Consider the following 26687-nt stretch of genomic DNA (forward strand, 5'->3'; position numbering starts at 1 on the left):
AAAGGGAAGAGACATTTCCACAGCTACCATGTATCTTGTTCTCTGTTAAATTAATAGGAAGAGTGCAATCAATAGACCAAATCTCCTGAGGCTGATTTGATGCCCAAATTACGTTTTGGTTGTTGTTGTTGTTGTTCTAAAAAAAAATTCATTTTAGTTCAATCCACTGTTCATGCATTCACATTTCAATCCTACTTTTATACTCATTTATGTTGCCACATAACTAGAAATGGCTGGCACCAAATACCCCCTCCACCCCCCAAAAAAGCAGTGTTACTGCTGTTCCCTAGAATGATCCAAAGGTAGGGACAGGTGGCTCTGAGGTCAGGGCTGCACAAGCACACTGACAGAGCCAATCCAATTCTTACCTGATGGTAATCACATTTTGGTACATTGGTGATTAACAACCCCAAGATACAAAGTAGCTGACAGGGAGTACTCCAGATGTTCTTGGACTCCAACTGACACCACCCCAGACCACCGGCCACTTTGCATGGGGCTGATGGGAGCTGTAGTCCAATAACATCTGGGGTGCACCAGCCTTGAGACCCTGGTGCAAAGGGTAGCAACCAGGTTGAGACAGAGAAAGAATAAAGGTGCACAACCAACTAGGGGTCACATTTTGCATGCAACTGGAAGGATAAAAGCAAAAGCTGTGTTTAAAATGCTTTCTCGGTCATTTGCGAGTCTCTTTCAAAATGCACTGTGCCCTTGAGGCATGTTATCAAGGGGATCCATGCCATTTCTACTCCACTTCTATTGTGCATTTTCATGACCCTGGGCTTGGCAGTATCTGTACATCCAAGCATGGGAAAGTGAGCAGCCAGGGACTTCTCCCAAAATGTCACAGAGAGGATAAATGCCCCTAGCTTTGGTTAACATAGATAAGTACAACAAAACAGAACATAATTATGGAAGGCCTAGTGGCACTTGCCTTTCATTTCACAAAAGCCGGCTGACTTAAAAGCAACAGTCTCTCTCCTCCTCTTCTTGGTTCGTGCACACGCATTATACAGTATTGACTGATGGAATGGGGCTTGTGTAGTAATCCATTACATTCAGAATTAATTGAACTACATACTCATGGGCAAATTGATTCAAGTTAAATAGAAATTCATCTGAACCATTCTGTGCCAACCAAACTGGGGGGGGGGGGAGGGGACAGAGCAAAAAAAAATCAGCAGCTCTAAATGATTGCTGCAAGAAACTTGGGTGGTAAATAGGAAATATGCAGATACCCTACATACGTGCACACCATTTTTGAACACCCAGTTACATGTGTATGGGGAAGCTGGCTAGATCAGGTGTCCAGATGTGCAAACGCTGCTATTTACATGGTATTTACATTTATATGCACACAGGGAAGTGTTTGCCCTACTAAGCAGTGGTGGCTTCAATCTTTAAACTACTGCCTAATATGCAAGACCCTTCCAAACCTCTTCCACCCCAGAGAGCTGAAAGTATCCATCTTGAAGATATGAGAGTAAGGACAGGAAGCATCATTTCTTAGGGAATGGGTCTAACTCCATGGCAGAGCACATGCTGTTATTCTGGTGAAGCCCTGATGAGCTGCCAGTCCCTGAAGATACTGGGCTGAATGGTCCAATGATCAGACTTATACCAAGCTTCCCAAATTCTGCCCTCACTCCAACTTGGCTTCAATATGGACAGCATCAGAGCTTGGTCTCAGCAAATCCTGGGAGTGCTTCGTTTACTATCCTCCTTTGGTGTGTATACTATTGAACTTTCTATGCCAATTCATCACCAGTGGCCACTAGCTGGAAATGGGCCACACCCTGGCAGATTAGATCATCTATTGATTGGACTGGATTCTGTTTTTGTGTGCTGCAGAATTTTATGACACCTACAGCTATCTGTTTCTACTGCATGGCCACCTTGTCTCATTATTTTAAAAATATTGTTCTTTCTCTCTACTAAGGGTAGCTCTGCTCACCTATGTAGGAAAAACTTCATGCATATGATGTATTGGAGTCTGATGCATGATATCTTAACCCCGTCAGGGCCAGCTCTACCATTAGGCAGAGAAGGACAACTAAGTTTGAATGTCATGAAAGAGCAGCCAATTGTGATCTATTTGTAGTAGTATCGGTGGTGGTGGTAGTTGCATTTACAAGAAGGAAGAGAGGTGCATGGGAAATTTGCTGCCCCACTTCCCCAAATAACTTGGCTAGCCTGGAGTACTATGTACATTGACATGGGCATAGGCATAGGCGAATGCTGCTCTGCTTTAAGCAGCAAAATGTCTTCAGCTAAGCTCACAATAACTTTGTTAGATGTTAAGATGCCCCAGGATTCCTTGTTGTCTTGCTGAAACTGACAGAGGGAGCCTCCTGATTTTGTGGGAAGATTCAAGTGCATACCTGGAAACTGAGGCTCACACCACAAAAATAGGTTAAAGTGTTTTATTGCCCTGGTGCTTCAAAAAAGAAAGAGCCTTTTGGAAGATAGAAAAGTCATGGGGAGATGCCCTGAAAAGGAGCAAATGATTAACAGGAAGACATCTAAACACCCCAAAGCAAATCAGGATGAATGCTGGTTGTCATATAAACTCTCCACAAACGAATCAGAATAAAAACCAAACATAATCCAACCTTCATACAAGTGATGAGTGCTCAATAAATAGGACATCTATTCTAGAGGAACTCTAACACCATCACCTCTCTGTAATTTACAACAGAAAGAGGTACACTGAACAGTGATGCCTGAAATCCTGTCTTTCTGAAATGTAGAAAGTTATGCTTTTAGCAAAAGAAATCCCTGTGGTAAAAAGCAATATCCTGGGTTCTTTCATATTGCAAAGAGAGGAACATTCTTCTGAGCCCTTTGACTCCTCTGAGAGGCAGAGGACAGCAAGCTGTGTTCCATCATTATAACAAAATTCACCTTCATAACCCAAGGGCATGACTTGTGTTTGGACACTAGAAGAACAACCTGTCCCTTTGCAGTGAAAATTTCAGGCAGAGATTTAGAAGCTGCTTGAAATGTCTGCAAGGAGAGGCTCACTGTGACTAGTGTGCTATGATATGATTCCATTTCCAACCTTTGCTATGATGTTTAATATGGATGTATAAACTTGACAGCTCCTTACTGTGCTTGTAGTTGCAGTTACAATGCTGGCCATTCAACTGATAAGACTTCCAGTGGTGATGGCATAGCAATAGGCAGAGGGAAGGTGCCTTCCTATACCTTCCTTTCAGTACTGGAAGTAGACGGCATCACTCAGGGAAGACTTCCCCTGCTGATGGCCTTCAGATGTTTTGGACTGCAAGTCCCTTCATCCCTGGCCACTGGCTGTACTGGTTGAGACTGATGGGAGCTGTAACCCAAAATCTGAAAGTAACCAGGTTGGAGAAGGAACTCAGTGAATTCCACCTCACACATCTTGGTTCACACTGTTCCACAGTGTGAAGGTTTTACATGGGGGGTAAGTTATTAGGCTGGTATTAGTCTATCTTCAAGAAATCCCCCCCCCCGATGAATTTTCATCGTAGAAAGTTCAGAAGAGAAAACTGCAGCGTCTGCCAATATACACACCATCCTTACTGCTTTTGTGACATCAGTATCTCTTCCCTTCCCTCTTCTCACACCTCTTAGCATGATTGCAGATGGGGCACTGGCAAGCTGCTGATATGCACTCCATGCTGGTAAATCATACACTGTTTGACCATTCCCTCTGATTGCCGTATTCATGTACCACAACCCTTGAGCATTTGTTTAGAACTCAGAAAACTACATGCTCCTTTTCACTGACATTTGCAGAACAATATCAAATCAGCATCTACTATATATTTTGACTGTTCGCTATGCATTTGGACACTTTTAAAGATATGGTAACCAAATCAAGGAGCAGGTTTTTGTCTGTGCCTTTCAAAACTGCAACGGTTTTTTAATTTCTTAGAATTCCTGAGCAGCAGCAGGAACAATTTTGTGGTGGCTGGTCAAAAAATAAATGGTTATACATGATTGTTATTCAATATTCCAAGAGGTCATGGAGGTGGAAACAGGAGAGCAAGGATCCATGCTTTGATTGGGCCTCAGCAAAAGACAGCAACTGCCAGGCAGCACAAACAGGTGTGTGTGTGTGTGTGTATGTGTGTGTGTGTATATATATATATATATATATATATATATATATATATATAGGCACACTTACTATTGATTAACCACTAGGAAGTGGACAGGAAATAAACTGAGGGGAATGGAGAGCATTAAATATATTTACAGTGGTACCTCAGGTTAAGTACTTAATTCGTTCCGGAGGTCCGTACTTAACCTGAAACTGTTCTTAACCTGAAGCACCACTTTCGCTAATGGGGCCTCCCGCTGCCACCGCACCACCGGGGCACGATTTCTGTTCTCATCCTGAAGCAAAGTTCTTAACATGAAGCACTACTTCTGGTTTAGCGGAGTCTGTAACCTGAAGCGTATGTAACCTGAAGCGTATGTAACCCAAGGTACCACTGTATAACTTTTTGCCTTTTTAGTTTAATCTGAACATTACCTCTGTTGTCAATGTTCACTTTTGATTCCCTGGTTCTTGTCTACCCCAATGTTCCTGGACATGTGTCATTTTTGTGGTCAACTTTGTCTTGAACAAATAAACATGACATATTAACAAATGAAGGCATCTGGTATTTGGACTTAGGCACACACCCTTTTGCCCATTCAAAATGCCAGTGAGTAACTATGCCACCTTTGCAATCACATCTCCAATGTTTCGTTAAACAAAAAAAGTGTGCCCAATATTCATATCAGCATTCAGGTTGATGAACAAAACTACTGGTCAAAGAACCCAGCTCTTTCTCTTAGCTTAAAAGTTGAAGGCAAAAATACGAAGCATCAAATGCATCAGATAAGTATGCAGCGGGTACTTTCTGGTTGTTTGGTCTTAGAATCACTTTGGAGCTGTTGGCAACCATATGCAGTGACCTTAATCTTTCACCAAAGTAACTGTGCGTACTCAAAGAACCATGTAGCTGATGCAATTGAACAGTATGACTCATTCCCTTTTCTGACTCAGAAATGACTTTGCAATGAATTAGATAAACTTTTTTTAAGGACACTTAATAGAACAAGAACCTACTGTAACAGGGGTTATTAATATGGTCCTGCAGGCACACATGTGCCCCACAGAGGTCTTCTCTAGTATCCTGAGTGTCCAGGTCTATTGCCCAAAATTAGGCTTGACAGATACATCCCATTGTAGCCAATATAATAGGTTGCAGGGTATGCTTGCCGAGTGTGTGTGGTGCCCACAAAAGTTAGGAGCATAGAATTGTGGAGTTACAAGGGACTTCAAGGCTCATCAAGTCCAATCCCCTGCAATGCAGGAATCACAGTTAAAGAATCTTGACAGATGGCCATCCTATCTCTGTTTTAAAACCTCCAATGTAGAAGAGTCACCACCTGAGGGAGTCCGTTCCACCATCCAATGATTTCTTTCTCCATCTTGCAAATGTGTTGTGGATTTGCATCTCCTTCTGTCCTCAATTTCTGCCTTGTAATTCCTGCTGGGTTCTGGCATTCCAATTGCCTCTGGTCCTTTAACCCTCATCTGCTTGATTCGTTGCCTCACCTCCAGTCCATCCATGACTATCTCTATTGGCAGTCTGAAAGCTAGGCCAAGGCTGCCAACTACTCTGACAAGGTCTCATTTCAGACATGAAGTCTCTGTAGCCTTTCCTAGGAAGGTCCAATAGCCAGCCAAAGGAAATAGTCCATAGCCTGAAATGGTCCACTGACAAGAAGACGTTCCAAGCTGAAATTCAGATAGTTCACTACCCAGAGGAACCTCACACAGACCTGATATTTCCTGCTCCCTGCAATCCTCATGTAGTTGGACTGCTTGGGGAAAGAAAATTTGTGAATTTCTGATCTGATCTGATCTGCACCTCTCAGACTAATGTGCAGATCAGAACTTAGTTTCCACCAGCTTTCCCAGATGCTCTGATGCAGATTTGGCTCAAAAACAGAAACACGGTACATTAAGAAATAGGTCTTTTGGGAGAAAATAGGTTGAGATATAGGTATTGAAATATGTATTTATGAACTCATGTGATAGTGGCAGGGACCTGATCTGTCTATCCCTGACAATCATCTCCACTACCAGTAGAAGCCTGTGCAAGAGGAATCTGGTAAGTCAGCAATTACATGCTTGCTTGGTACTGAGACAAACCAGGCATCCATCACTGCCTCCTAATAGGAACAGATCAGGGTGGTAATTCTTCTTTCCTTTCAGCTTGCCACCACTTCCCACTAGCAAATTATCTCACTGGTTGTGGCTTTAATACCCATTTATTTTGTAGCTATGGAATTCCCTTTCCCAAAGAGCAAGTGTGGGGAAAAGCTGAGGCCTTTCAGGTGTTGGGCTAGAAGTCCCATCACCATGCTGGTTGGGGCTGGTTGGAGTCAAACAACATATTGAAGGCCGCAGATTAACTATTCTTGCCACAGAAATAAAACTGGTCCCTACAAACACTGCAATCTTTTCAGTGACAGGTTGAAACCAGACATTTAAAGCATTTTATTTGTTGGGTGATATGATTGGCATCAGCTTGGCTGCAGGAGTTGCCAGAATACAAGATGCATCCAACTGCCTTAGGGACTCCACTCCAAATTTGTGTGGGGTTTACTCCTTGGCCTTTTCTTCTTCCGAAGATATCCTGCAATGCAGCAGAATTTTCCTTCTCCTAGATGGGCTATCTTTCCAGGTTCCCACCTGCCCCTCACTTTCCTCTTCAGGATGTTCAGAAACCACCTTCTTGACCTTTAGACCCACTGCTGGTCTCGTCTGCTCAATCCACTTGAGCCTGTCTTCGCATGAAGGGGAAGCCCCTTATCTGGCAGATTATTAATGTTAAATATAACGGACCAAACGACCCTGTTGTTTGTGTGACACAATTTTCTTTCTATTTTCTGCTTCTGCAGTAGAGTTTGTATTGTTGTGGAGCTATTGCTTTATCTTTAAATTGAACCAATTTTATCCGAAAGTTATTTGAGAAGGAAGAAACAATTATGGTTACGCTACCATTTGGACAGTTCCTTTTCAAGGTGCCATCGCAGCAGAACAATTGCAGGCTGCTCTTTGCCGCCTACACACTGCAACCCCTTCTCAAGTAAAGAGAAGGCCTTGTTATTTTGTATGGGGAAATGCAGCATTATTAGAGCATTTTAATGTACTGCCTGTACAGTATCTTGATGAAAAGAGAGTAGCAAATGCTCTTGAAGAACTTTACCCCTTTTTTGGTTTCTGTTTTTGAGCTCTGTCTCTAGGGAAACAAATGTAGCATCCAGAAAGTATATTATAAATGCCACCTACACTCTGTTTCAGCCTTGGGAAGAACAAAATAATCATCCATTGAAATGGAAATGACACTGAAGGCTGATCTTGTATTGCCTGAAGTCCACAAGAGAGGATTGTGCAGGCAGGGAGACCACCAGAGTCAGATCCAGCAATGATACTACAGTGACCTGTACAACAGCTGAAGCCAGCAAGCTCTTTCTAGTCTGGGTGAACTCAATTAAACTAGGACCCTAAGAACTAAGAATATGCTCTGTTTTTACATTGCTGCTTCTTCTTCTTCTTCTTCTTCTTCTTCTTCTTCTTCTTCTTCTTCTTCTTCTTCTTGCAAATATACTGCTTTTCCCTGTGGTACCTTGGTTTACGAACTTAATCCATTCCGTAAGTCTGTTCTTAAACCAAAGCATTCTTAAACCAAGGCGTGCTTTCCCATAGCAGTGGGGGACTCAATTTACAAATGGAACACATGCAACAGGAAACAGAATATGTTCTGCTTCCAAGGCAAAGTTCATAAACCAAAACACCTACTTCTGGGTTTGCAGCATTCTTAATCCAACTTGTTCGTAAACTAAGCTGTGCCTAAACGAAGGTACCACTCTATACAGAAATGCACAAATTTACCCAGTGACATAGTCTAGGGTCCTAGAAACAAATATCCACTGAAGACATTAGTGATTTCCCACAGAACTAATATTCTGGGCATGACTTGGCTATCTAATATACAATTTTCTTTTATATCTACTTTATTACTGCAGTGAGCACTGTAGCTTCATTTTCCTCAGTGGTGATAAGAGTGCCTCAGAAGATCCAGTGGTATTTAGAAGAAGAAAGGTTTTCCTCACTACCTCCTTTTAAGCATTAAAAGCACACAATTTCCCTTAGGAACTAAATTACTTAAGGCTATTTACTTTGTATGTCCATTCTACAGCACACCCACTCAGCCATGAAGTTCACTGGGAGATCTTGGGCCAATCACTGCTGGCACTGTTGTGAGGGAAGAAATGAGGAGGGGAACCATGTATGTCATACTGAGCTCCTGAGAGGAAAGGTGGGTTATAAACGCAATAATTCGTTTATTATAAATATTTTGGAGATCCACTTTTACCTCACTCTGATTTAGGAATATTTCCCCTTATTAGCCTTTCTTTCTTTTTGCCCATCAAATACTGAAGTTTCATATTCCTATCATGTATGACGCATACTAACCTTCAAAGCAAAGGGAAAGGACACTGTGAACAACAAATGTCCCGTGGCAAACAGATCTATCCTCACTGGGTCAATGGTAAAAAGAAGCTATTATCCATTTAGAACAAATGCCAGAGCTAAGCAATTCTGTGGCCACCCATTCATAAATTATAAGGAAAATTCAATCCACTCTTGAAACCAACAGCGCAGAGGGCATGGTCATGAATATGGTTCTCCCAGTCAAAAGAGAGTGAACATTTTCCCACCACAGTCATCTTATCCCATCTTCCAATTTTATTAGGAATTCTGTTTCAGGGCTTTGATCCATGTGGCCTCAATTGAATCATAGCACCTGTGGATCATGAGCATGTAAGTACAGTGGTGCCCCGCAAGACGAATGCCTCGCTAAATGAAAAACCCGCAAGACGAAAGGGTTTTCCGATTTTTTAGCGGCTTCGCAAGACGAATTTCCCTATGGGCTTGCTTCGCAAGACGAAAGCCCATAGGGAAATCTCCGGGGACAGCGGGGAAGCGAAGCGCCGCCTTCTCCTCTGTTCCCGGACCTGTCCTGAAGGCTTGCGGTGGGAGGAAGGTTTTCCTCCCCACCGCCAACATTCAGAAGGCTGTTCTGAAGGCTGGCGGTGGAAAGAAAAGCCCTTCTCCCCGCCAGCCTTCAGAAGAGTTCCCCGCAGGGCTCTCCAAATTGTGGGTAGCAGCCTGCTGCCCCTATCCGCAGCTTGGAGAGCCCTGCGGGGAAGTCCTGAAGGGCTCCCCAAGCTGCGAATGTCTGCCCCGCGCGAGGGGTGCTCTGCTTAAGAGCGCCCCTTGTGCGGGGCAGCAGGCTGCTATCCGCAGCTTGGAGAGCCCCACGGGGAAGTCCTGAAGGGCTCCCCAAGCTGCGAATGTCTGCCCCGCGCGAGGGGTGCTCTGCTTAAGAGCGCCCCTCGTGCGGGGCAGCAGGCTGCTATCCGCAGCTTGGAGAGCCCTGCGGGGAAGTCCTGAAGGGCTCCCCAAGCTGCAGATGTCTGCCCCGCACGAGGGGCGCTCTGCTTCAGAGCGTCCCTCGCATCGGGCAGCAGGCTGCTATCCGCAGCCTAGGCAGCCCTGCAGGAACTCTTCTGAAGGCTGGCGGCGGGAGAAGGGCTTTTCTTCCCACCGCCAGCCTTCAGAAGGCTGTTCTGAAGGCTGGCGGTGGGGAGAAAAGTCCTTCTCCCCCCGCCAGCCTTCAGAAGAGGTCCGGGGACAATCTGTCCCCGGACCTGGTCTGAAGGCGGTCTCCCTAGGAACGCATTAATTGATTTTCAATGCATTCCTATGGGAAACCGTGCTTCGCAAGACGAAAAACTCGCAAGACGAAAAAACTTGCGGAACAAATTAATTTCGTCTTGCGAGGCACCACTGTAGCAGCAGTTGTGTGTACAAGGGCAGAGTGTGCAGGCAGACTAGAAGTGCACATAGACAATTTGTGAGGGAGAAGGCACTGGACTTCTCTCTTGTTGCACCCTTTCTTCACCACACATCAAAGCCTCAATGGGGTGGGAAACAAGTCAAGGCCTTAGCAAGGTTAGGGCTAGGCATCTGATGAGACTGAAGAGGAAGAAGAAGAAGAGTTTGGATTTGATATCCCGCCTTTCACTCCCTTTAAGGAGTCTCAAAGCGGCTAACATTCTCCTTTCCCTTCCTCCCCCACAACAAACACTCTGTGAGGTGAGTGGGGCTGAGAGACTTCACGGAAGTGTGACTGGCCCAAGGTCACCCAGCAGCTGCATGTGGAGGAGCGGAGACGCGAACCCGGTTACCCAGGATTACGAGACTACCGCTCTTAACCACTACACCACACTGGCTCTCTGGTCAGGATGCACTCTGGTCACAGTGATGTCCTGCTGGTTCAGATCAAAGGCTTATGTAGTCACGGCAACCTATACCCTGTAGCAGCCAACCAGATGCCTCAAGGAAGCCCACTAACAAGACAGAAGGGAAATGGTGCTCTCATGCTATTGTTCCCCAGGCCAGCCATTGGCATTCAGAGGCTACTATACCTCCATGATCAGGATAACTCCGACCATGGAGGTATAATTTAGTCATCAGTAGTAGTCACTGACAGCCTTATCCTGAAGGCTATTTAGTGCAAACTTGTCTATCTGAACACCTGGGTTCTGTCACTTGTACAAAGGTTCCCTCCATGTTTGCCTCTCACCACACCCACGTCTGGAAGGCTGCCCACAGGGGAATGTGGTCCTCAGGTGGATAAAAGGCTCCCTCCCCTTGCTCCCCAATAATATAAGTCAGTTGTTGGGCAACGGATGGGGAAATGTTTAAAATATGCCAGGCATGAAATGAAATCCAGGCTGCGAGGGAGTGGAGGAGTGAATGAAACAAATGCCTTATGGCCTGAAGAAGTTTCAGTGTAATCCTTAGCTTTAGCAAACATAAAACACAAAGCTGTTCTTATTCAACGACAATAACATTGACTAATCTGGAAACTGATTGGAATGACATTTGGAAAATGTTATGCGAATGTCTGCTACCCCATTAGCATTAGAAATCCCATTAGCATTTCATCTCATCTCAGGAGCAAAATTCTGGAATTCTGACTCAAGCAAAGATTTCATTAGACATATAGGAGGATTTCATAGAATCACAGAACTGTAGAGTTGGAAGAGACCACAAGGGCCATCTATACCAACCCCCTGCAGTGTAGGAATCTTTTGCCCATTGTGGGGCTCAAACCCATGACCCAGATTAAAAGCCTCATACTGACTGAGCTATCGGTAGTTAGGATCAGTAAAACATGGTCCATGAGGATACACTTTCCTCTGACCTGGGCTGAGTGGGTTTGACAGGGATGGTCTCCCTAATGGCTGCTTGCCATATGGTTTCCACACGTATTGTAGAATATTAGATTATTAGCAGCCATTGATGAGGGGTGTAGGCTGAGCTATAATTTTTTAAAATCATCTTAATTTGTGTGCACCTTTATTTTCCCTTTGTCATTTAAAAATTATAAATTTTCAACATTCAAATGTCCTCTCTCTCCCAACAGTTTATGCGTAAAGAGAAGCCCTTGGAAGGTGTCAACCTTTTAGAAAGGAACACTTAAGAGTAGTACTTAAGCACTGAAATATTATGTTGAGAAAGTGACAGGTACAGCAATAAAACACACAAAACAGTATGTTTTCCTGGGCTTTTGGCAAAGCAAACTACCATAAATTTCCTTCAAGTGCTGTCTCCTGACAGGAAGCTTATTAATATTTAATACCTCAACAGGAGGAAATCTGCATAATTTGATGGTTTAAAGAAATAGTGGTGGCACGAACCGTTCTGCTCCATGACGCTTTTGCCTTTAAAGGGTGTGTTCGCAAGACTGCTCATTTTGTGTCATGTGAGAAATGCAAGACTTTTACGCCTTCTTCAAAACAGTGATTCCAAAACTTCTTATAGCTCAAGCACAGGGTTCCCCACTACCCCACTTCCAGAATTTAAATTGGAGGCATGGTTCACTCTTACACCTGAAAACATTTATCTGGCAGCATAAAGCTGAGCCCACATATGTATCAGAACAAAGTGAAGCGGTAAAATGGGATATGCCACTTTTGAATGCTTCCTTGGGGAACAAGAGTAGAAAGTCAGCATAACGGTCACAAGACTCCCAATGTATTCATTTCATATTTGCACATTCAAAAGCACAGGACTGTATGGAACTAAGTTTTACTCAAAAGATACCCACTGAAATCAACGGACCTATGATAATCATGCTCGTTCAATTCAACAGGTCTAGTCTGAGTATGATGAACATTGGATGTGCTCAGTAGAGCAAAGGATTCTGATGCTGCTACTATGGAATAAGCTGGTGTGTTTTGAAGTGCTGAGGCTCATGTTGTATATACATGTAAATAAAACCATATATCTTAAAGACACTACAGTCTCTGTTGTGCCTGGTTTTCTGAAGAAAACACAAACCCTGAGTGAGCACCAGGACCCACTGAAGTGTCATGTACTGCTCTGTGGAGATTGGTCTGGTGTGTAACAATATATTTACTTGATGGTTGTTGCTGCAGGAAGAAAGAAGATTCCTCTCTTTTTGGGTGCCTGGAACACCAAGGGTGCCACATACTCTTGGGAGCTGTAGCTTTCCTCCAGGGCTTCTGTGGATCCCAGTACAGATGCCAAATCTGCATCCTGGTTAAAATAAATGTCTGTGCTACAAACACACAAGTTGCTCAAAGGGGATCATGAGCTCAGGTGTGGATATTTTCAGGGCTTTCTTTCAGCCAGAACTTGCAGGAACTCGGTTCTGGCACCTCTTAGGGGCTGCCATTACCATTATAAGAGAACAAGGGAGGGTGATCACAGTGAGTTCCAGCACCTCCTTACCTAGAAAAATAGCACTTAATATTTTTATGGGATTTGACATTGAATGAGTTAAGTGTGTGCCTGATATCAGCAACACACTTTCATGTGTAAGCATTTTTATTTTTGACAAGAAGGCTGTCCCCAAAGATGCACTCCAGCCATTTTCCAGAGTCGACTCCCCGTAAACATGCATGCTACAAATTAATGCTGAGATTCACCTCTACATGGTAGAGTTGCAAGCTTGAAAATGACCTCTGATTTTTGCAGGTTTATTGATATTGTTAACAAATGCCCTTGCAAAAGTAACCAAATCATAACTTTCTGATTCTTGAAAACTGCAAAAAAAAAATGCTGTTCTTTCTGTTCAAAGACCTCAGGACTCTCATTAATATTCACACAGCATTTCTAATAGACTGGAAGCATTAGATTTATGTAATAAGCTAATTAGGTTAGACCACAGGTATTAATCTGAATTGGGCTTCATTAAACCATTTATTCTTTTATATTAACAGTTCTCTTGTATAATTCTATACAATTGTGCCAATGGGCATTTTCAAATAGAGCTTTGGAAGAAAGTGATAAAGTAGGAAAGAGGGAAATGAAAGTTTGACCTTTTCACAGGAAAAACTGTTTGAATGGTCTTCCTCAGAAGCATAGGAGCTTCTGAGGTCCCTCTGCCACCACCAATAAAATATATATTTTTGCCCCCCCCCCATGGGCATTGCCATTCAAATGGTGTGCATGTGCTTTCTCAAGTAAAGGAGCCAGCAGAAGAGTTACTGTTGGTGTCCACTAACTTGCCAAGTGGTAGTAAGTAGCTAAGCTGGGGAAAGAGGATGAGGTAGAATTTTGTTAAAATTCAGCAATTAAATTTGTGATCCTGAATTATGTTCCACACATATTCAGCCTAGGATCAGGGCTGTGTGTTTGAGAGTGTGTGCAAATTTTCTAAGTAGTCTGCCCCAATCTCCAAGGAACAAAAGCAAATCTATTGTCTGAAATCTTTTCTTTTTTTTCTCTTCATTTCATCTTGGTTCCATGCAATGGCAGATGGATAACCAACATGGACCTTCTCTTGGCAAAAACAAAGTCTGTTCCTACTCCTTTATTCTCTACATAAAGAGTAGATCCTTAGTTTCCTTTCAAAGGTCACTTTGACTGACAGCTCAGAGAGAGAGCTCCACTCTACCTTACAACACAACAGCTGCTGGAAACAGACGGCTCAAGTGTCTGGGGAATATGTCAAACTGACCTTGTTTCAGCTGGTACCACAACACTCTCCACAATAGCTTTAACTAGTTTCAAGTCTACGTTTAGCTCTTCAGTACAACTGGCTTCAGAAATGCTTTGAAACAATGCTGACATAGCAAACAAATATTTCAAAATACTTAGGATATCTTCTTGAAACTTATGCATGCAAAAGATATATATCTGTATAGAATGAACTCTGTAGACCATGGGTAGGCAAACTAAGGCCTGGGGGCTGGATCCAGTCCAATCGCCTTCTAAATCCAGCCCACGGACATTCTGGGAATCAGCGTGTTTTTACATGAGTAGAAGGTGTCCTTTTATTTAAAATGCATCTCTGGGTTATTTGTGGGGCATAGGAATTCATTCATTCCCCCCCCAAAAAAATATAGTCCAGCCCCCCACAAGGTCTGAGGGACAGTGGATTGGCCCCCTGCTGAAAAAGTTTGCCGACCTCTGCTGTAGGCAGAGAAATTGATTGCAATGAGCAACATTGTGACTGATTAGATATATTTGTCTGATAGTAGTTTCAAATAGTTTGCTTTCAAATGAGTTAACCCAGTTGCTCTGATAATGAACCTAGTTATGTGGGGTTCATATGGAACATCTGAAATGTATAGAATTCTCTGAACACAGCCAGCTTTTTTAAAAAAGACATAGGCATGTTATATTCCAGAAACAAGAGCAGGGAGGACCAAAAGGACACATTCCAATACCTAAAAGATTATCTCACTCCTTATATACAGCACAGCTGAGGGCTTCCTTCAGATATTATCAGGATTCCCATTTTACATAATGTAAGAATCAAGCCTTTTGTGTGGTGGCACCCACCCTTTGGAATTGCCTCCCCTTGAACAGTACATTGAATTGCATTTGCCATTTTACCAACTGTTCACTCAGGGGTCCTTTTGGAGCTCTTCATACAAACTCTTTTTGTTTCAATTACCCTGAACAATTTAGTACCATCAGCAAACTTGGCCACTTCACTGCTCACTCCAAACTGTAGGTCATTTGTGAAAAAGTTTCTCAGTACCAGTCCTTGAGGGATTCCACTTTCTACATCTCTCCATTCAGAGAATGGCCTGATCCTGTCTAGTGTCTATGTCATTCCTAGTAGCTATGTTGAACACTGAATGGAATGATCCAGATTTGGTGTGTGGTATTAGTGGTATGTGGATGCCACCAAACACAATTTCTCTTTTTCATCAAAGCCAGTTGAGGAAGTGGAAGTGCTAGTCTTTTACTAGCTGCAGTAATAGATTCGATGAGGGCCCAAAACCTGAAGCTCAGTCCAAGCAAGAATGAGGTAGTGTTAATGGGAGGTTTATCTGCCTAGATGAATGGTGTTCAACCAGGCCTTTGGCTATTTAATATTCTATGGCCTTTTAAATGTGTTTGTGGGAGGGGGAGTTATTATTTCATTTTGTGTTTGTTTTATCTATTTATTTATCCTGTATTTTTATTTGCAAACCTTCCTGAGATGTTCAGAAGAAGGCAGTACAGTGGTACCTCAGGTTAAGTACTTAATTCGTTCCGGAGGTCCGTACTTAACCTGAAACTGTTCTTATCCTGAAGCACCACTTTAGCTAATGGGGCCTCCTGCTGCTGCCGTGCCACCAGAGCACGATTTCTGTTCTCATCCTGAAGCAAAGTTCTTAACTTGAGGTACTATTTCTGGGTTAGCAGAGTCTGTAACCTGAAGTGTATGTAACCTGAGGTACCACTGTATATAAAGTTAATAAATAAAACAAATAAATCCTATTCTGGAGGGGATGCACTCCACCTAAAGGATTAGTTAGGTTCGTAATTTGAGGTTACTTAATGCTCCATCTCTGCCAGTAGAGACACAAGTGACCTCTGTAGCTTGAATTGCATTCTACCAGCCTAGTTTGTGAGGCCAGCTACTACCTAACTTGACAGTTAGTGAACTATTCCTCTCACAACCCATTGCACATGCAGTTGCATTTGAAAATAGTCCAGAAATTTCAGTTCAAGCAGAACATGGATGCAAACTGGTATAAACATATTATGCCAGTATTTTGCCATCTTCACTGACTACGAGTTCATTTACAGGCCCAATTAAAAGTGCTGTTCGGTCTTTTCCCCTTGAAAGCCCTTCCTTGTTGGGACCTCAGTACCTGAAGAGTCACCACTTCCCATCTGTAGCTTGACATAATCTATGGCCCTTGGTGGCTATGAGTAAAAGGACCTTTTCAGTAGTGGCTCCCATTTGTGGAATGCCATCTCCAGTGGCAGAGCTTCATGCTCCGGCACTGGGGGGTGGAGAGCAGGCAAGGGCGGGGCTGGCGCGTGTCCCGGGGGCATGGGGCCCAGCGTGGGGGGGGGGAGAGCCGTGATGGCACCCCACTGGGATAGCCCGAAAGCCTTGTCTGGCATCTACTCTGATGCCTTTTTGGCACCGGGAAAACCTTTTTTGTTCTCCATTTTAATTTAAATTGTGGCTGTTTATGGCCTGTAGATTTTAGTCATTGACTCTCTGCTTTGAATTTATCTGCTTTGATCTTAATTGGTGTCTTCTTATTCCCAACATTTTGTCTACTGTGGTCTTTAATAATTTTCTTGTTTTATTTTGTAAAAAAAACCTGAGAGGATTTCCTGTTATGGGAATGCCTATAAATAGTTGAAAATGTAATGAATAAATCAGCATTTTGTTGACTTCTATAACCAGCTAAGAGAAGTTATTCTGGAGACATGGAATTCTAAACATCAAAAGAAAGTGAATTTCTTAGTGTAAAGGTCTTAAATAGTAGCACTTCCAGGTAATTGCCTATTATGATGTGAGAGCACTTAACCAATAAAGCAGAGTCTTAGCTATTCCATTGTCTGAAGCCAAGAGAGGTTGTAATAATAAATTTAAACCCATCGCTTGCTATTACATCTTGAGTTATCGTCAAAGCTCAATACAAGCATTGCAAACAGTTAGGGGTGGACAAATATGTTAGCTTTGTTTTCTCGTTGGCTCGTTTTTCTAATGCCAAGTTCAGTTTGCAACACTTCTGGATCAGTTTACATTTTTGGAAATACAACATATTTCTGCAACGTTTTAATGCCCAGTATACCAGTTCCCCCCCCCCAAGCAATCTTCCATAATATAGTGCATTTGTATATGTCATTTTCTACTAGTATATCCATTTTTAAGCACATTTCCCCCTAATATATGCATTTACATGCATATTTTGGGCTTGAAGAACACTGCAGAATTCAAAGTACTGTGCATTTTGGAGGATGGCTACATTTCAGGAAGTGTGCATTGCCTAAGTTCACATTAACATGCATCTTGAACCAAATATCACTTCTATGGGTAGTGGGGTTGGCATACACTTTGGAACTTCCTTCCTATTGACATTTAGCAGGTGCCTTCACTGCCCTCTTTTTGGTGCCTGCTAAAAACATTTATTTATTTTTTGTTTAAACAAGCCTACCCAGATATGTAGAATGCTGATTTGTGTTTTAATCTGCTGTCAGCTTACAGCTGATTTTAATCTTTTCGAATATTACAAGTGGTTGTTTTAAACTGTTTTTGCCAGTAATTTTACTGTTTTATTCTTTTTGTAAGCGGGTTTTTACAATCAAGCAGTGTACAAAATTTAGGAAATAAGTACATAAAAGTAACTGCTTACACTATACACACGAGAGGACCTGGTTTGCTTCACTTCCTTAGCCCTTGCTGACGTTTCTTTGCGCTTGAAAGGCATCCACATTCCAAAATACAATCAATCCTGCAATTTAGTCTTTGTTCCCAGGCTGAGTAGATAGCTCTACATCAGAGGTGCCCTTCAAGATATTTGGTCTACAACTCCCATCATTCCTGGTCATGTTCTTTGCGCCTGATGGGAGCTGGAGTTCAACAATATCTGGAGGGCAATGGGTGCTGACCTTTAAAGCCCTAAACAGCCTCAGCCCAATATACCTGAAGGAGCATCTTCACCCCCATCGTTCAGCTTGGACACTGAGGTCCAAGGCCTTACGCCTGTTACCTCACTGCGAGAATTGAGGCTACAGGGAACAAGGCAGAGGGCCTTCTCAGTAGTGGTGCCTGCCCTGTGAAATGCCCTGCCATCAGATGTCAAGGAAATAAACAACTATCTGACTTTTAGAAGACATCTGAAGGCAACTCTGTTTAGGGAAGTTTTTAATGTTGTTTTAAAGTGTTTTAATATTCTGTTGCAAGCCGCCCAAAGTAGCTGAGGAAACCCAGCCAAATAGGCAGGTTATAAATCAATAAAATTATTGTTGTTATTATTATTATTATTATTATTATTATTATTATTATTATTATTATTATTACCATCCCCATGGGTGAGCAGAGCTCATTGGGTCATACTTTGCTCTGGAAAACTTACAGAACATTTCTATTCATGCCTATTCAGAAGCAAATGTACACATTCAAACTTAAATTCCACACTGAGAGAAATTGCCTACAAATACAAATAAATGCAGTAGTGGAACCCATTTTAGAGATCAAACCTGAGGTAAGGTATAAACCACAAGATCTATTCCCAGAATTTTCAGTTTGCCCATAAATCTCCCGCTTCAGACATTAGCAACATACCCTATTCTGCTCGATTTTAATAGCCTGTATTAACTAACACACAAACACACGCACAACTGGGCTTTTGGCTATGCAGGCAAAGTGTCTGGTGCTCAGCTGTGTCTCTGGGGGCTTATTAATCCACATTCAGTACATATGCATAGGCCCCGCATGTGCTTGGCATGTGTTTCATCAGGCAGATGTTGCAAGTTTTTAATCCCCAGGAAGTATCATGTGGATTAAATCACAAATCTCTAAACATTATTCTTAATTGCTGCAGTAAGTAGGACAGGCCTGTGGTAAGAATAGCTCACCATTTAAATGAAACCAATAAACAAACATTTGAAATTCTGACTGGCTTAAAGCTCATTTACTCAAATGATTATTCTTTTCTTACTGATTTTCCTTCCTCTCTCCATGCTATATAAAACACAGTACGCCTCCGGCAATCAGCATACCCACATGTCATTGACTGGCAAGGGAACCCCCAGGGGAAGAAGGCTCAGAGCCTGGGGAGTGGTGGTGGGATGATGCTGAGTGTTCAGAGAGAGAAGAGGGAGCAGAGGTGGGAGCAGACTGGGAGGAGGAAGTTTTGGAAGCTGAAGACAAAACAGGGTTTAGTGAGCAGGAAGTGGCTGTGGCAGAGAGCAGTCCAGAATCAAAGGCAGAAGCAGAGGGTGGAGAGGAGGGGTGGGGCCAATAGGCAGAGATCAGACAGGCTCTTGAAGAAGCCAGAGGGTCTCCCTGTCTGCTGCAACCAGATCCCCCACCCCTTGGTCTCCCAGGATCAGTAGAGGTATGAAGAGGATGGAGCAGAGACAGACACATTGCTGGAGTCTCAGATTGCTTGGAAAGGACCTGGGGGGGGGGAGGCTTAGGCAACTGTGGGAAGGTGGGGACCTTCAGTCCTCCCAACTGCCTCATTGGGGCAAGATCTACTGGGAAGAGTTGCCTTGCTCACTAGGCCTGTCCACCTGAGCTGCTTGTTTCTTTGAATAAGGAGTCAACTTCACTGACACCGTGTGTGTTATTACTGACCAGCTCCTGGTGCCCACCCTGACCCTACATTATTCACAGGGCATTGTGTACACAATATCCCCATTCCACATACCTGTAACCCTTCAATGGCCAGTTTGAGGATAGAAGGTGTTAATTTGGAAGCTTGCTTGAAGGAGAAATTACTCCAGTCTATAATTAGAACGAAGCCATTTATCTGAAGCTCTTGGTCTTCAATGAGAACTTCTAAGGACAGCAGAATAGCCCGTAAAATGTCTATGAAAGAATTCCTAGGGATGGAATAAAAGAGAGGAGAAAATAATTGTAGTTATCAACAAATCACAAGCAATGAATGAATGAATGAATGAATGAAATTATTAATATTTTTCTGGTGAAAGAATCAACATTTCATGATTTGGATTAATGTTTTCTGAAATGGCAGATATTTCAAAATATTCCAATAAACATTTCTCAAAGAAAATGGTGCTGGTTCCCGGGGCGGCATGTCCTGCTTCACCACCTGAGATGAGGAAGGAACGTGCCCCCACCAACTTGCTGCCCCCACCACCTCACTCTTACTGAAGCACCCACAAAGCAATGGTGCTAGTGACGATTCCAGTGTGAACTTGCGAGATCTTGCAGAGCTTGGTGAGATCTCACTGGAAGCCAGAGCTGCTTCTCTACCAGCAGGGGAGGTAGAGAGGTGAGCAGGGCACCCACAGTGGCACTGCCTCCTGGGTTTCTGCCATCTGAAGCACTACCTTAGCCCACCTTATGGGCAGGCCAGCCCTCTTGGTTCCTCCTCTGGTTATGAAACATAATCCAGCTTGTGTTTCCAAAGTCTGGCTTCTTTCCACAAAACAAGAGTCCTCGGTGGGACAGCTGGAGCTGATCAACTTATCCAGACTTTTAGAAATTCAATAAAGAACTGACAAATTTAAGACATTTTTAAATCACAACATTATTCCTAAGTCATTCCTGGAGAACAAAAGTCTGCACCTATCCTTCAAAATCATCCAGCAAATAGATTACTTGGCAGTTTATCTCGCTGAAGAAATTCTGCTGTGCAGCATTGCTTTCCTAATGATGAAGATAAATCTATGTTCTGTAATGTAATCCTATTGTTGCATTTATTATCCACAAAGGGGATAGTGACCAATTGTTCTCTGCCTTCTTTTCACAAGCACTTTTCATTTGAGCTAAGCACCCACCCTATTCTCACCCCATATTATATTGCTTCTGTATGATTTCCAATTTGTTCATCTTTTCACTTCCCTCTATCCGGAACAAATTAGTTTATTTGCGTTTCTTTGGATCTTTCTGTTTCTTTTTGGCTTTTGGCTTTTCCAGATCAGATATTGAAAATATGAAGTATTAAAAGTGATAATAATATATCAGTGTGCATAATTGCTCTCATGTTATCTTTTTCACACTTTGAATTGCTCTTTCTTAATTCAGCCTTGTATCTTATTAACTTCTCTGACCACCACTGTACATTGAGTACAATTCTTAATTGTCTGGCTGACAATGCCTAGACCTTTCCTTTCCTTGTGAGGTTGCAAGTAATACAAAACTGACTGATGCTTGTAAGTATGTGGAAACTGTAGCTCTGTATCGCTAATATGATTAGATAAATAACCTAGCGTTTTTCATTGCTGATAATTATAATACTCTGTTTTAGGACTCCCTGCATTTTATCCTGAAGATCTTGGCCTTTCTTCTTAATACTCTACTGTATCAATCTTTAGTTAAGGCATATTTTACCAATTTTCAAAACACAGAAATTAGTCCTTCTAGGGTAGTCCAATATGAACCTCTACTGATGTTTTATTGCTTTTTTATCATTATTATTAATATTCTGCTGGGAGCTGCCCATAGTGGCTGGGGAGACACAGCCAGATGGGTGGGGTATATATATATATATATATGAGAGAGAGAGAGTCCAGTAGCACCTTAGAGACCGACTATGAGCTTTTGTGTGCACGCAAGAATGTGGTCTCTAAGGTGCCACTGGACAATTTTTTTATTTATATGTATATATATATTTCTTCCTGCTTAAACTGTATCACAGCTGCAAGAAGATCAAAGCCTTTCACATCTGTTTTCAACTAACACCAGTTACTCATTATGTCCAAACCTTGGTTGGTGTTCAAACAGTGGTTAGTGATCCTGGTTTGTTACTCTATTCCAGGGATGGGTAACTTTTTTCAATGCAAGGGCCACATGCCCTCATATATACCCTTCCTGGGGCCACATGTCAGTGGTCAGTGAATATGGCAAATATGGATGATGGGGCAAAGGATATGACTCTTACCATAGGCGATAGTCCAGCTACACAAAAGTCAGTGGTTCCTAACTACCACCATCCCACAAAATCTTTCATCCTCCATCAAGGTAAAGTATTATCAGAGTTCAAGGCACATTCCAGACTGGCAAATGCATTCAAGGAGGGCACAGAGCAAAGCTAATGAAGAGCGTGAGCTGGAACAGTTCTGAGATCCCACAATGCTCTCCCCGCCTGCCATGAAACATAGTTGACACTAACCACAGTTTACAGTTCAGGCAACAAATTCTGTGGTTAGTTGAAAGCTTTTGCTTCTAATCTTGTCCTAAAGGCCACACTAAAGAATGGGAAGGGAAAGGGGAGCACATGAACCTGAAGCTTGCATATGCAATACTAAACTACCAGACAAGGCCACTGTTTAGCCCAGCACCTATCCTGATATCCTCCATACATAGCAAGATTGAAAGTTTATGTTAATGCCACAAGCAGATTGCACAAGTAGCCAAGGCATACTGTGATAGGATTATTTTAACATAAGGAATAATGTCCAAGCTGACGATTTAAACAAGGAAGGGGAAAGAGGGGAAACACTGGGATTCATGTGCTAGTATGGGAGAATTTAAGTTTCATCCCCATTAACCAATTGTATCGCAAAAACCATCAGAAGAGTTTGCCGCCTTTGTGCTTTAACACAATTCCAACATTTCCGTGTTTTATTGCACTAAAGACTGCTATCATAGATATTTATGTCTTTGTTACAGTAAATACTGCAATCTAAAAATATTCATATTCATATTCTTATTCTTGATCTTTGTGGAACTTACGTTATTATTATTATTATTAATTGAATTTATATACCGTCCCATACCCACAGGTCTCAGGGCAGTTCACAGAATAAAATCAGAATATAAAACCACAAAATACATAATCAAAATAAAAACAACAACCCAATAGCCCCCCCCCAAAAAAAACCCACACACATTTTAAAAGGGCATAGGATGTCAATCAAATCAACCAAAGGCCTGGTTAAAAAGAAACATTTTTGCCTGGCGCCTAAAGGTGTATAATGAAGGTGCCAGGTGAGCTTCCCTGGGGAGAGCATTCCACAGATGGGGAGCCACTGCAGAACAGGCCCATTCTTGTGTTACCACCCTCCGACCTCTCGAGGAGGAGGCACACAAAGAAGGGCCTCAGAAGATGATCTCAGGGACCAGGTAGGTTCATATGGAAAGAGGCTGTCCTTGAGGTATTGTGGTCCTGAGCTGTTTAAGGCTCTATTGGTTAAAACCAACACTTTGAATTGGGCCCGGAAACTAATTGGTAGCCAGTGCAGTCTGACCAGGATCGGTGTAATATGCTCAAACCATCTTGCTCAGGTGAGCAACCTGGCTGCTGAATTCTGCACTAGCTGAATTCAGATAGGGGTGTAGCTGGGCCACCAGCTGAAGCTGATTAAAGGTATTTCTGAGCCTCAAGTGATACCCCACTCCTTTCTTGGAATCATCAGCTCACAGTGCTTCCCAGGAGCACTCCCAAGCTACAAACCTGCTCCTTCAGAGGAAGTGTAACCCCATCAAAAGCAGGCGATCTCCCACCCATCCTGCCTAGGGAACCACCCACTAACAGTGCCTCAGTGTTATCTGGATTGAGCTTCAGTTTGTTGGCTCTCATCCAGTCCATTAATGAGGCAAGACACTGGTCCAGCACTTCCACTGCCTCACCTGCAGATGTAAAGGAGAAATAGAGCTGAGTGTCATCAGCATACTGCTGACAATGTACTCCAAACCTCCGGATGACCCCACCCAACGATTTCATGTAATTGTTAAGCACATTGAAGTTCCATAGGGCTGAAAAGCTTTCCCCAAGCAACACCCTCTGGGAACGACCATCCGAGTAGGACTGGAACCACTGCAAAGCGATATCACCCACCCCTAGTTCTGACAATTGCTCCAGGAGGATACCATGGTCGATGGTATCAAAAGCCGCTGAGAGGTCGAGGAGAATTGTCAGGGACATGTTTCCCTTGTGTCTCTCTTGACAGAGGTCATCATACAGGGTGACCAAAGCAGTTTCTGTGCCAAAACCAGGCCTAAACCCCAATTGAATTCACACATTTAGGACCCAGCAGCAGAAGCAATATAAGCAACCACCTAATGTTGATATAATCTAACATACATGTTATACATTAAGGATGCATAACTGGGAATGCCTTAGAGAAAGGGAGAAAACATTTCCCTTTTATGGATCAGAGTGTCTTGATGACAGAAAATGATTGTTGTTTGTTGCTTTGATCAGAGGGACTTGGTGCCACTTTTTATGTAATCTGACTTGTCAAGGCTGTATTGCTTTGGAAGCTATATTTTGTACAATCAGGGCAAAGAACTGGCAAAAAACATAGAACAAGCACAGGACCCTTTAGTTACAACGAAATGAACCAGATCTTCACAAGACTTAATTTACAAAGACTGTAATTTGACTTCAAGATGCTCTTGATCAAATTGGAGGATAGTAATGGTACTATTTTTCTCTGTTCCTGGCCTGTCAATACCATTCTGTTGAAATTTTAAAATGACACTTAGGGATTTGATTGCTATTGAATTTAGTACCTGCTAATTTCACATCAAAGCAGAGGTTAAAAATTTCAGAGCAACCACGATATCAACTAGTTTTCACCACTTCAAGAAATTGCAACTTCTCTGAGATACTATTAAGGCGGAGGGGCAAATTTCAAGCCTAGGGTATCATTGGGAAATGAATTGAAGACAAAATTGACAATATGATAATACAAACCTATGGGCTACATTGGGAATACTACATACAGCTCTGGTTGCCACATCTCAAAAGGGATACTGTAGAACTGGGAAAGGTGCAGGAATTATCAGAATTATCAACTGGCTGTGGCAATTCCTGATGAGGAACAGTTGCAGTATTGTGTTACCTAGCTTCCCAATGTGAAGGGAGCCAGATAAGGGTGATGATGTCAGAGCAGCGGTAGCAGTGGCATAGCCAATCCACTATCCACCCTGAAATCCCCACTGCTTCACCTCTCTCCATCTTGGTTCCTGGAAGTGAGCACTGCATTAGGAAACCAGGTAAGCAATGCCACCGTGCCCCACGCCTCCCCACTGGCTGCTACTGGGCTGTGTACTCTCTCCAGTATTGGAAATCCCCTGCCTTTAAACATAAGTTTCTGGGGAACAACATTGGGAGATGACTACTGCATTGTGAGTTTCCCATAGACCGGCCACTGTAGGAAACAGGACACTGGACTAGATAGGACTTCAGGATGTTACTGTTAGGAGCTCATCCTACACTTGAGTAGGACCCTGGCAGAGACACATGCCCGATTGGCATGTTCTCTCCCTCCTGGTCGATCGTTTGGGAGCTTCAAAAGCTTTCTTCTGCCCGAACATCACAGCGACGAATGCCGACTGACACCGGCACACTTAGGGATCTGCAGAGTCTTCGCAGCCTGCGTAACAGACCTCAGCAACTCAGGATTTTGGCTAATCTAATTTATTTACATATAAACACACACGGAGCACTGCAACATGGCTCCCTCTCTCTCTAGCATCAGACAGCAAAGAGCAAAAGAACAAAGAACAATACTCCCACTTCACAGAACACATTTACACAAACATCCTGTCTTCGTCACTTCCCACTATGGAGTCAAAACATACACCATCATGTGATAGACAAAAATCTCATGACTGCAATCATGGAGCAGGAATTCTAACAGTCACATGGATGTCAGCCACCTCTTTCTCCCTTAGAAGTTGGTGCCTCTGACACAGCTGCTATCTCTCATCCTAACCAACCCCACAGAGGCATTGTAAGTATCCTTGGAAGGGCTTCTCATATCCTGCCCAGAGCAACTTGGATGAAGAGTGGGATATAAACGGAATTGTTGGGAGCTGCTGGGGCTCCAACCAGGGCAGCTCCCTCATGCGTTGAGCCACTGAACTGCAAGATGGAAGTTGCAACATCTGCCTAAGCAGTGAAGTACCTAGATTGACTTCACCCACCCATGCCAGTCACTGGATCCTTCTGGACAGGAAGGAACAAATAAGAGGATTCCCTGCTCCATTTAAGACTTGTTTGAGCAACATGATCTGCTTGAATTTTGGCGTGCTCTAAAATTGGGCTGAAGTATTCAGAGAACAAGGAGCAAGTAAGGAAGCACTGTGAGCTGATGATTCCAAGAAAGGAGTGGGGTATACAATTGCTCTCTATATCTAATTGACCTGCTGCTTAGTAAAAGTGCATATGCAATTTGCCTCTACTAATACTTGCATACTGGTGAATAAACCAAATATTACAAATGTGCTGTGAGTCTCCAGTGTCTCCTCTCCTTAAGAAAGCCAAAACTCAGGTAGTGCTTCCCCTAAAACTTCTCACGGCTCTGGAAGGTGGGAGCATGTGAAAATGCAATAGCTTTAAATACGAACCAGACATAGTAAGCTAATGTTTTCTCATTTCAGTTATCCTGTCATGTATGATGTCTTCTGTTATTGCTCTCCTAGGATGTAAACAGAAGCCATCGAAACCAACTTCTGATAGCCACAAATGTCTTTAATAATTTATTCTTTGTGGTTAAACCCTCCATGAGTTAACACCTCATGTTATTTATAGCTTAAACCAAGCACTGGGTTTGTACTGCAAAAGAAACAAAGGAGACTGCTGATTGATCTGAACGGTAATGAACCAAGTTCATTTAGTTACACAGCCAGAGTTCTCCAGATTGCAGC

The 26687-nt window shown here is 42.9% G+C and overlaps 1 protein-coding gene across 1 annotated transcript in view; it reads right to left on the minus strand.

Annotated features, from left to right (window-relative positions):
* CLVS1 (clavesin 1) overlaps positions 1-26687 on the minus strand; it is a 61632-nt gene that overhangs the window by 21748 nt on the left and 13197 nt on the right. Inside the window, exon 3 of the mRNA XM_083747992.1 lies at positions 19771-19945. Coding sequence (XP_083604118.1) covers positions 19771-19945 — 175 coding nt within the window. The remainder of the gene's footprint in view (positions 1-19770; positions 19946-26687) is intronic.

The sequence above is a fragment of the Podarcis gaigeae genome (genome assembly GCF_964106915.1).
Source record: "Podarcis gaigeae genome assembly, chromosome: 7".
Lineage (NCBI taxonomy): Eukaryota > Metazoa > Chordata > Lepidosauria > Squamata > Lacertidae > Podarcis > Podarcis gaigeae.